This window comes from Amblyraja radiata, chromosome 2, assembly GCF_010909765.2.
Source record: "Amblyraja radiata isolate CabotCenter1 chromosome 2, sAmbRad1.1.pri, whole genome shotgun sequence".
NCBI lineage: Eukaryota > Metazoa > Chordata > Chondrichthyes > Rajiformes > Rajidae > Amblyraja > Amblyraja radiata.
Window position 1 is genome coordinate 39,310,639 of NC_045957.1, and position 12,210 is coordinate 39,322,848.

General features: G+C 40.7%; 1 protein-coding gene across 4 annotated transcripts in view; it reads right to left on the reverse strand.

Moving 5' to 3' along the window:
* Positions 1-12,210, reverse strand: part of arhgap12 (Rho GTPase activating protein 12) — a 138,106-nt gene that overhangs the window by 22,420 nt on the left and 103,476 nt on the right. For all 4 annotated transcript variants that reach the window (XR_004415980.1, XM_033045364.1, XM_033045356.1 and 1 more), the window contains 3 exons: positions 6,692-6,796; positions 4,717-4,815; positions 4,485-4,584 (listed from right to left, as the gene is read on the reverse strand). Coding sequence is in view for 3 of the 4 variants with exons in the window: in XM_033045364.1 (XP_032901255.1) it covers positions 4,485-4,584; positions 4,717-4,815; positions 6,692-6,796 (304 nt within the window). In the remaining variant the exon portion in view is untranslated. The remainder of the gene's footprint in view (positions 1-4,484; positions 4,585-4,716; positions 4,816-6,691; positions 6,797-12,210) is intronic.

Sequence of the window (12,210 nt, forward strand, 5' to 3'; positions counted from 1 at the left end):
GACGTCAATTAAAAAAGCAGGTAACCTTAACCTCATGAAGGGTTTTATTTTCACCATATTTGCAGCGTGGAAACAGAACAAAAAGTTCACTGATGCTGGCATTGGTGCAGCCAGTGGAAAGGGAACAAAGGCATAATTTCCCCCTCTCACCTGCAGGAAACTATTCATACATTTGCTGACAACCTATCACCAACCACATCAATATCAAATGCAATTTTCTAAGAATAATGCATGAATATAGTTTGATAACTGTGATTAAATAAAATAAAATGATTGCTTCTGCGTAATGGGAACTATTCAGTATCAATTCAGTATCAATCTATTGCAACAAGTGATGGCTCTCACTGATTGTCGCTGGAAGCTTGCGTTCTTTTTAGGACGGACGATGACAGCGATGTCAACATTTGAAACATGGAAGATGGATACGAAAGAAGACTTCTTGCACTACCACTGATCACTGAACCTGCTTCTTGAGGTTTCATAAACTTACTACTATTTAGTTAATTCACAACTCCCATTTCTGTGTCAGATGTTCTACCATGACAGAAAAATCCTTAAGACTTTCGCGGAAAAAACATTGTTTTTTAAGGGAAAAAGTCACGGAGAACGTAACACAGAAAGCAACAAACACCTCAAGTAACTTCAGATGCTGGAATCTTCAGCAAAATGCTCAAGTAACTCAGTGCTTCAGGCAGCAAAGATAGACAGATAGACAGAATGCTGGAGTAACTCAGCTGGAGTAAGGCAGCATATCTGGAGATAGGGAATGGGTGACGTTTCAGGTTGAAACCCTTTTTCAGACAGAGTCGGGGAGAGGGAAACTAGAGATATGAAAATGTTCAGAACAAAATCAGAGCCAGCACCGATGACCAAGGAAAGGCAGAGCCCACAATGGTCTATTTTTGGCTGTGGAAGAGGTGATAACAAAGGGATATATGGATGCAAATTGTGGAACTGGCAATTAGGGTGGGGCGGAGAGAGGGAGGCAGGGGTTACTTGAAATTAGTGAAATCAACATTCATACCGCTGAATTACAAGCTGCCCAAGCAAAATATGAGGTGCTGTTCCTCTAATTTGCACTGGGCCTCACTCTGACAGTGGAGGAGGCCCAGGACAGAAAGGTCAGTGTGGGAATGAGAAGGGGTGTTAGTGTTTGGCAACCAGTAGATTGCATGGGCCAAGGCGGTCTGAATATAGGTGTTCAGCTAAACTATTGCCTAGTCTGCCCTTGGTCTCGCTGATATATAGGAGTCCACATCGAGAACAACAGGTACAGTAGATGTTGGAGGAGTTGCAAGTGAACTTCTGCCTCACCTGAAAGGTCTGTTGGGGTCCCTGGATGGAGTCGAGGGAGGAGATATGGGACAGGTGTTGCATCTCCTGCAGTTGCAGGGGAAAGTACCGGGCGAGGGGGGTGTGTTTTGGAGTGAACCAGGAGTTGCAGTTCACTCTGCAGAAAATAGAAAGGAGTGAAACTGGGAAGATGCAACTAGTGCGGGGATTCCGCTGGTGGTGGCAAAAATGGAGGAGGATTATGTGCTGTGTACAACAGCTGATGTGTATTATGGGGATTATGCGCTGTATACAACACATCTGTCCCACTTAGGCGAACACGAACGCGAACACACACACACACTCACACGCAAGCAGCGGAGCGCTGTCTAAACAAATTCACACTGTACAAAGCCAAGGTGAATCAGACACACACCGCGATGAACAGGGAGGTTGATGCTGTAAAAAGACGGCTAATGCACAGTGTACGGTAAATCCTTTAAAAGAGGGGGGAGAGAGGGTAGAAGGAGTGGAGACAACATTTAAGAAGCCAGAGATACACGTCTGTGAAGCTCGGCAACATTTAACATTACTGGTCGGTTATCCTTGGTTCTGAAAACTACTGCTTACCTTTTTTCCCCCCCCAATGAGCCAATGAAATTCACCGGCCAGCACCGGCTACAACCTACGAGAACCTTCAACCACCTGGCAACCCATTAGGACCACCTGGCGATCCACCTACGGCTCGAGAATTCTCGCTACTTTCCATGGCGGCTTCATTCTAGTCACCGCTAATTTTTCAACGTGTTGAAAAATTCTCGGCGACCATAATGAGGCCGCGACTAGTTCCCAGAATGCGGGAACTCCTCACGACCATGAAGGCGACCCCCCGTCACCCACCCGCGAACATGTGGCGACCATGTGGCGACTGCATAGTCTCCTGCAGTTGCCCAAAAAGTTGCCTAAGTGGGACAGGCCCATAAGGCTCACAGTCTGGTGCCTTTACATCCACTTTCTGTACATGCTGGGTTTTAAACAATATACCCAATAATTAAAAACCCTTGCAAACCTAGCTCTACTTCTATCTAATAAGCAAAGAAAAGCGGATAAACTCTATGTGTTATTTGTAGGTTTACTCCGGGTGGTCCAGTTTCCTCCCACATTCCAAAGACAAACAGGTTTGTAGATTAATTGGCTACTGTAAATTGTCTCTAGCATGTATGATAGAACAAGTGTGTATGATAGAACTAGAGTATGGGTGATAGCTGTGGTCGGCACGGACTTGGTGGGCTGAATTACCTGTATCCACTCTGTATCTGTAAACTTCACTATTGGCCTGAACTTAACTCTGTTTCCCTCTACATTGATGCTTTCTGGCCTGCTGAGTATTTCCAGCAGTTTCTATTTATATTACTAATACAAGTGTACAGTTAAGAAGGGGAAAATATAATAAATATTAATGATTAATAAAGCTTTTCTTTACCATGGTTGCCATAAAAATCTATGGAGGCCATTGCATCTTTAGTCATAGAAAAATGACAAATATTTTTAGCTCAATTAGTGTGTGTAGTTTTGCTATAATGCGACAGTTATGATTCGAAGAAACCTCACGTGAGAGGAAATCACGCTATAAAGGTAATTGTGTCAATTTGGAAAAGAGGCTTCTGGGCCAGGGAGTTTGACACAATACCAAAATTATTTTTCTCCATGGAATCTTTAGAAATAAAGATATTTTTAACAGCAATACATTTATCTTTGTTACTGCAAGGTAAACTACTCAAGAGTGTATGTTACATTGCTTAATAGGTTATATATTGGTGCACAAGTGTCGATAAAAGCAACTTCTTGCTAAGTTCAATGTCCAGTTTAAAGTAATAACCGTGCTCTTGAGAGAATAGTATCTGATCACTGCATGGAGGTTACATGAAAACAATTTTCCCCTCCCTAAACTGTTTAAATCCAAGAAGGTTTCTTTTTGCTTGCCAATTTCCAAAGTAACTTCAAAGTGGTCCTCTGGTTTCCAATCTAAATAGTGTAACAAATTTAGCCCGCTTAATGTAAATACTGTTTCCCTAATTCATCGCTATTATCCAATTTGTGTTATGGAAACACATGTTATAGCAGAACTACTTGTACACATTGAGGACTCATAAGAGAATAACAGAGCTTTAAATTGGAACAGTGTTGTGTTTTTGAGTTTACTATAATTAATTAAAAATGTTCGGTATGGAAATGTTTTCAATAATGAGTAATTCCATGCAATGCAATAATGAATCTGTAACTAACTATTAATACCAAATTCAATTTCAGTTCTCTTTTTTGAGTGAACGGAGAACATAGTACAGCACAGAAACAGGCCCTTCGGCCCATAATATTCAGAGTCACAGTATGGAAACAGGTCCTTCGGCCCAACTTGCCTACACTAACAAGCTACACTTGTCTCATCTGCCTGTGTTTGGCCCACCCAAACCACCCACTCCCCAGATACTTTCCCCTGCCCGTGCTTGGTCCATATCCCTCCAGACCTGTCCTATCCATGTACCTGTGTAACTGTTTCTTAAAAGTTGGGATCGTCAACTACCTCCACCCGCAGCTTGTTCCATACACCCACCACCCTGTGTGAAAAAGTTACCCCTTAAATTCCTATTAAATCTTTTCCCCTTCTCCTTAAACCTATGTCCTCTGGTCCACAATTCACCTACCCAATCTATTCCTCTACAAGATCACCTCTCATCCTCCTGCGCTCCATAGAATGGAGTCCCAGCCTACTCAACCTCTCCCCATTGCTACTGGCAACATCCTCGTAAATCTTCTCTGTGCCCTTTCCAGCTTGAATTCATGCTGAATATGTTGCCAACTTAAACTAACATCCTCTGCTTGCACATGATCCATATCCCTCCATATCCATGTGCCTATCTAAAAGCCTCTGAAATGCCACTATCTTATTTGGATCCACTATCACCCCTGACAGTGCATTCCAGGCACCCACCACTCTGTGTTTAAAAACTTGCCCCTCACATCACCTAAAATTCTGCCCCTCTCACCTTAAAGCTATGCCCTCTGATTCTTGACATTTCCACCCTGGGATAAGGGTTCTGACTGTCTACCATTTGGTTGCTTACATCCTGCTCGCAATGAAAATGGCAAATAGGAATCATATGTTGTTTGCTGAAATTGACTTTAACCGTATGAAATCAATGTATATGACTTACGCCGTGATTTCTTTAAGTCTTTATTATTCTTATCTTTATCATGCTTTTCAATGCCGGGAGACTCTGGCATGTCATCATCCGCAGCGTCATCAGACTCTACCTGCGATGAAATTAATTGTGAGATGCAAATTAGTCTTCAGATTTCTTGAACAGCTTCACAGTGTATCAGTAAAAGCAAAGAAAACGATACAAACAGAAATAGAAATCAAAATGTTTCTATTTGAATACATACCTGATTACTAATAGTCTCTTCAAGAGCTTTATACCATTCATTGATGAAATTATCATTGTCTAATTGTATCAGTAATTCTGTTCCTTGACGTGTTCGGAGCTAGAAAATGGCAAATTTCCCAATTAATCAAACAGATAATCAAGGAGATCGTCCTTACCGCATTCAGTTTTTATTACTTAAAAAATTACTTCCTGCGCACAACTTAGACTACCCCGTGTTTTAACTGCATTAGATATTAATCACAAAATGTTACCACCTCTGGTAAACAGTTAAAGTTCAGTAGAACAGCCTTCCCATTGGGCAAGTCAACATAGAGCATTAATAATTTATTGCACATGGCACAATTATCAATACATATATAGGTTGATTAGTATAATATTCAAATGCATAACACATTTTGAACAAAGGCACACCTCAATGCATTACATTAAAAGTATGTAAAGTTACTCTAATATATTTCAGAAATGGAAATGTCACTTTAGACTCAATGAAAAATAAATTATCAATAGAATGGTCTGGTGTTTTGGATGATGTCTCCAGCCCACATGGTTGGCATGTTGATGTCGTAATTGACATTCCCAGAAAGAGACGTCATAATTGAACTAGCAGGATTTTGTACTTCCATATATGGCAAAATCATTTTTCCCCAGATAAAACTCAGGATTAAAATATTCCCTGTTATCCAACTTCAAATGTGAAGCTAATCTAGGGAGACAAAATTAGGTTTACTATTTAGCATTAACTTTAACAATTAAAATAGTTCAGGAATTTGCTGATTTCAAATCTCTGCATTATTCATTAAGTTTTAAAATTTTCACAGTAGCATCTCTGTTGGTATGTGGTTTTCTCATGAACAAGGTACAACATGCCACAAATCTGGGTTCACTTATGGTCTCCATTATGGCTTCAAATTCTGCTCTCTTGTACTCAAAGGAATCCATACTGAAGGACCCCAAAATGAAAGGCCATTTTGAATCTTGGGCTTCATTGATAAAACATGAAAAAAATCATTTATTCTTAGTTTCAAATGAAGCTAAATAATTGTCAACACTGCAATATGTAATACTGGAGAATGGAGTCCTCCTAATTAATTAATTTAGCCTTGCCATTTCTGATTTTCTTTCTAAAGGCCCAACCAACATTGTGCCCTTGCCCGGACTTATAGCAACAAAGAACAGCTATGATTTGTGTCGGAAGGAACTGCAGATGCTGGTTTAAACCAAAGATAGACACAAAATGCTGGAGTAACTCAACGGGAGTTTGAGTTTCGGGTTGACCCGAAAAGTCACCCATTCCTTCTCCCCGTGAATAGCTATGATTTAATATTGCAAAACAACTAATACTACCTTTATGGAAACAACTTGTTCAAGTAATGATTTCTGAATTCCACCAGAGAAAATATTAAAAACCTCAAAGTCAATAATATCCATGAGGCATTTCATCAACTGGTGGAAGCTTGCAATATCAATTACTAAGCCCCAAATTCCAAACCAAAAGGAACAGCTTCATGTGGTTTGATTCTCATCTCTCAATTGAAAAATTAGTCAATGACTGAGACAGGCAATATTTAATCACTAACTCATGACCATGGGTTCTTGAGCACACAGGTGAAAATCACTACACATAGAACCACAGGCCAGGAAATAAAACATGTTCAGCAAGTGTTCAGAGCCAGAAAAAAAACTGAGAGCCGAGGGGAAAAGGAGAACGATAAACACCAAGGTTCTCCGCATGACCACGTGGGTTTTCACCGGGTACTCCCGTCTCCTCCAACATTCCAAAGACGTGCAGATTTGTCGGTTGATTGGCTGCGCTAAAATTGTACATTGTCCCAAGTGTGGAAGATTGTGATAGTGTACAGGGTGATCGCTGGTCAGCGCGGACTAGGTGGGCCGAAAGGCCTCTTTCCATGCTGTATCTCTAAAGTCTAATGGCTGGCTATTTCGCACATTGTACAAAGAAGGAGAATATTTACCTCAATTACATTCTTCTTACTCGATTTATCTTTTGAAGCCCATTCAATTGCAGCCCCTTTTAAATCCACGGTGAATTCAGGTTTAGATTGCGCGCTACCAAATTTCTGGGAAAAAAACAAAATATAAAATTGTTAAAGTTTACTGATATTATATCCAAAATTTATTAAAACACATGCTGGATCCCTTCTCAACAATCTTATCCATGCTTTTTTAGAGGAAGCATTCTATGTATGTTGATCACTTTTAGCAGCGGAAAGGATTTTTTTTTGAAATCCATTCGTTTTTCATGAGTAGTTTGGTGGGTAGCCAACTTTTTGAACCACCATAATTCTCTGGTGAAGGTAATCCCACTGTGTTACTGTTTTTGAAATTCTATTACATGCAACACTGATCGGTTGACGATATATTTCCATAGGTATAGTATGTAGCTTGAAGGGGTAATGTTCCTAAGTACCTGAAGCCCTTTCTCTTCTTGGTGGTCGAGGTTGCAGGTGTGGATAGTACTGTGAGAGCAGCTTGTGTGAGTCAGAGCAGTAGAGTCATAAATAGTCATAGAGCCATGGAAACAGGACGTTTGGCCCAACTTGCCCACGCCGACCAACATGCGCAATCTACACTAGTCCCACCTGCATGTGCTTGGCCCATAACCCTCTAAATCTATCCTATTCATGTATCTGTCGAAATGTCTCTTGAACATTATGATAGTACCTGCCTCAATGGCAGCTCATTCCATATACCCCCAGCCTGTGTGTAAAAATAGTTACCCTTCGTTCTTATTAAATTCCCGGTCCCTCACCTTAAACCTATGTTCTTGACAAAAGACTCTGTACATTTACTTGATCTAATCCTCTCATGACTTTGTACACCTCTATAAGAGCACCCCTCATCCTCTTGCACTCCAAGGAATAAAGTCCCAGTCTCTCCCAATAGCCAAGGCACTAGAGTCCAGGCAACATCCTTGCAAATCCTCTCTGCACCCTTTCCAGCTTAACTACATCCTTCCTATAACATGGCAACCAAACCTGAACATAATACTCCAAATGTGGCCTCATCAATGTCTTATACAACTGTAACATGACCTTCCAACTTCTATTCTCAATACTCTTGACTGATGAAGGCCAATGTGTGAAAGCGTTATTGACCTCCCTATATACCCATGATGCCACTTTCAAGGGACTATGTACCTGCACTCCCAAATCCCTTACAATGCATGTCTTTTAGCTAGCTACATGTAACCAACATATTCAAAACAACTGCCACAACTCTTTCTCCATTACACTGACGACTACACTAGTGCTGCTCCCTACCCTCATACGGAACTCACCAACTTTATCAACTTCACTACTAACTTGCACAGTGTACTACGGGGGGGGGGGGGGGGGGGGGGGGGGGATCGCTGGTTGTACAATTCTCGCATTCATTTCTGACACCTCTATTTTCTAGATCTGAAGTCTTTATCTCAGGAGATAACTATCCACCGAGATTTACTATAAACCCACCGACTCCTCCAGCTACCTAGATCATACTTCTTCCCACCCGTCTCTTGGAAGGATGTTATCCCTTTCTCACAGTTTTTCTATTGTATTCGCTCTTAAGATGAAGCGTTCAAGTCATCTGAAATGTCCTCCTTTTACAGGCAACATGGCTTCTCTTCTAATGGAATTGGATTAATAAAGGCAAATGAGACAAACATCTGCACCATCTGAAGAAGGATCTCGACCCGAAACGTCACACATTCCTTCTCTCCAGAGATGCTGCCTGTCCTGTTGAGTTACTCCCATTTTTTTAGTCTTTCTTCGGTTTAAACCAGCATCTAAAGTTCCTTCTTACACATCTTCACCACCCTGTTTTCCTGTGTCACCACTTTCAGGGAATTATGCATTTGTATCCCTAGGTTTCTCTGTTCTATAATACTCTCCAGAGTCCGATCATTTACCCATGTGGCCCTTGTGGCTAAAGGGATCAGGGGGTATGGAGAAAAGGCAGGTACGGGATACCGAGTTTGATGATCAGCCATGATCATATTGAATGGCGGTGCAGGCTCGAAGGGCTGAATGGCCTACTCCTGCACCTAATTTCTATGTTTGTATGTTTCTATGTTTACTGCACAAGTCCTGAACTGGTTTAACTTATCAAAATGAAACACTTTGCACTTGTCCTAATTTAATTCAATCTGCCATTCCTTGGCCCATTTACCCTGTTGACCTAAATCCTGTTGAAATCTTAGGTAATGTTTCTTCGTTGTCCACTATACCTCCAATTTTAATGTCCTCTGCAACCTTATTAACCATGCCAACTACTTTCTCTTCTAAATCATTAATATAGACAACGAACAACCTCCCACTTGGCACACCAATGGTCACACTCTTCTAATCTGAAAAACAACCCTCCGGTACCATTCTTCGCCTCCTACCACCGTGCCAATTTTGAATCTAATTAGCTAGCTCACCCCGGATCCCAGGTGTTTTAACCTTCTGGACTAGCCCACCACATGGGACTTTGTCAAAAGCCTTGCCAAGATCATTTGGATGTCTGCTGCCTCACCGTTATCAATCCTCTTGGTCACTTCATCAGATTCCAGTGCTGATAGTTGTTCTGTACCTGCTTATCATCCTCCCATCAGCACCCTCCCCTCCTGTGACCTGGCTGCATCTGCCTATCTTTTGTCTGCCCCTCCATCTCTCATCTACAGAATAAACCAATAATCAATCAAAATAAATCAATACCAACACCTGCCCCAGTTTCCTTAATCCATCTTACCCCTCCCCTATCTGGCACCATCTGCAAATTATCCTTTACTTCGTCTTCATCCACCAATCATTTAGTGACCAGTCTCACCACTCTCCCTCTCCTCTTTATACTGGCCATCTTCCTCTCACTCTCAGTCCTGAAACTGCACTGACCCAAAATGGGAAAAGTTACTGCTGCCGAGTTCCTTGCAGCAGATTGTTTGTTGCCGATTATGTTTTAGGTGAATAATGAAAGTTGAATTGCAAATCAGTTTTAATTTTTTAAACTTAGTGTCACTACAGAGGGCCACAATGGGAGTGGATTATCAGTAAATCCAAACTGACTCATGAGTAGATTTGACCGAGGGAAATCTGTGATCCCATATGACTCACTCCAGTCACACATTTATCAGGTTAACTCGGAGCTATCCACTGAGAGAGCCACTTGATTGTTCCAAACTGCAACTGGAAGTAAGTTTTGATAACTTGAAGAACATAGTTGCCAGATTAGTTTTACAACAATCTGTTAAAGAAGCAGGAAATAGGAGGAGGAAATAATATTATTGGCTTCCGGCTTTACAATTATGATTTAAGTCACTTGGGACAGGTACATGGATAGAAAAAGTTTAGAGTCATAGGCCAAACACAAAGAAATAGGATGAGCTCAGCTAGGCAACATGATTAGCATGGACAAGTTGGGCCAAAGGGTCTGTTTCCATGTTGTGTAACTATGACTATTCCATTGCAAATTCCTACATGCAGGAAAGTATATTAAACTAACCACTGCGCAAATCTAGGGTACATGCTCACAGAAGGAACTCTGTGTTGGAAGGCATCACTGCCATGCTTTAGAGTAAGAACTTAATTCTTAAAATGAATTGAACTTGCAGTTCAAAACTTCAAATTCACATGCTCATCTGCAGCAGCATAGTTCCAAACTAATAATCTGTACCCTCATGACATGGGAACATTCTCATTGCCTTTGATTTAAAAATGGCAAACTGATAAGTCTGGAGACTCTGTGTCTCAAGGTATGAAGTATTTGTAAAAAGATAGGTTAACATACGATTTCATTTATTTATAGATATTGTTTATGACACTTTATAAATATTCTTGTTTTGTTTTTTGTATCACACTTGCTTTTCATTCTTTTATTCTGTTCGAAATAAATAATAAAATAAAAATAAAATAAAAAATAATAAAAAAATAATAACAAGAGTGAAATTTAGTATGATCTGGTGGTCATGAGGGGGTATAGTTACAATAGGATCAAATATATTTAACTTATAGGAAGGACACATTGGAAGATGGTGGGTAGCACTGTTTATGAAATAAATGAAATACTTATAATTGTGAAAGATACTCATATGTGAAGTCATCCATTTGGGTGGAAATGGAAATGGAATTTAAAAAAACAGCAAGAGAAATGAATCACTGGCCAGAGTAGTGTGCAGAAACAGTGGCCATACTTTAGACAAGAATGTAAACCAAATGTTTTTTTTTAAAAAAAGCAGCAAAATAATCATGGAAGAATTTAATCTTCACATAGATTGGTTTAATCAAGTTGGAAAGGGAGGCTGAGAGAGCTTTCAGGCTGGATTCCTGGAACAATACATTATGAAACCAACCAAGATAAAGGCTTGCTTGGATCTAGGAATAAGTTATGAGGCAAGTTTAATAAGTGACCTCGAAATAAAAATTACCTCGGGAGATGGTAGTCATAAGATAATAGAATTTTGTACTCAGTTTGAAAGTAAGAAACTTGGAAACAATGTTTAACTTAAATATAGGGAATGAAGAAATGTTGGAAATGCTCACCAGGTTAGGCTATATCGGAAGGAACTGCAGATGCTGGTTTAAACCGAAGATAGACACAAAGTGCTGGAGTAACTCAGCAGGACAAGCAGCATCTCTGGAGAGAAGTACTGGGTGACATGTCAGGTCGAGACCCTTCTTCAGACTCTTCCTCAAGAACTGAAGAAGGGTCGCGACCCAAAACGTCACCCATTCCTTCTCTGCAAAGATGCTGCCTGTCCCGCCAGGCAAAGCTGTATATATGGGTAGAGGAACAAAGATAGAATTGGTTAAAGTGGACTTGGCTGATGGTTTAAGGAGAACACGAGGTTGCCTGCAATAGCACATATACAGAAAGGAAATTCAGCCAAGACAAATCCCAGTACGGAGTAAAGATTCAAAGGGAGTGCTGAATCAAACACGGCTAACCAAGGAAATATGAGCTTCATTTGGAAAAGACAAAAGTTAGTGGCAGACTGAAAGGCTGGGATAAATTCAGGATCCAGCAAAGACAAAACAAGATAAAGAGAAAAAAATGAACTAGGAAAATCTAGAAAACACAGTCTCGTTGTTTGTTTTAACATTCCTTCTGAGTATAAAAAGGAAAGGAAATGTTTACTTGGGACCCCTGGAGAATGGGACTGGGGAATATTTGTGCAAAACAAAAAAATGGCTGAGGTGGTAAACAGGGATTTTGCAACAGAGTTTAGGGTACGGACAGACACCTCATTAAAGCTGGGAATAAACTAAATGGGGGTTCTATCATGGAGGAACTGTTTTAGGTTAAAGGTTTTAGGTTAGAGGTGGCAGTGGTGCAGCAGTAGAGTTGCTGCCTTACAGGGCTTACAGCGCCAGAGACCCGGGTTCAATCCCGATTACGGGTGATGTCTGTACGGAGTTTGTACATTCCCCCCATGACCGCGTGAGTCCCCCTGAGATCTTCAGTTTCCTCCCACACTCCAAATACGTAAAGGTTTGTAGGTAAATTGACTTGT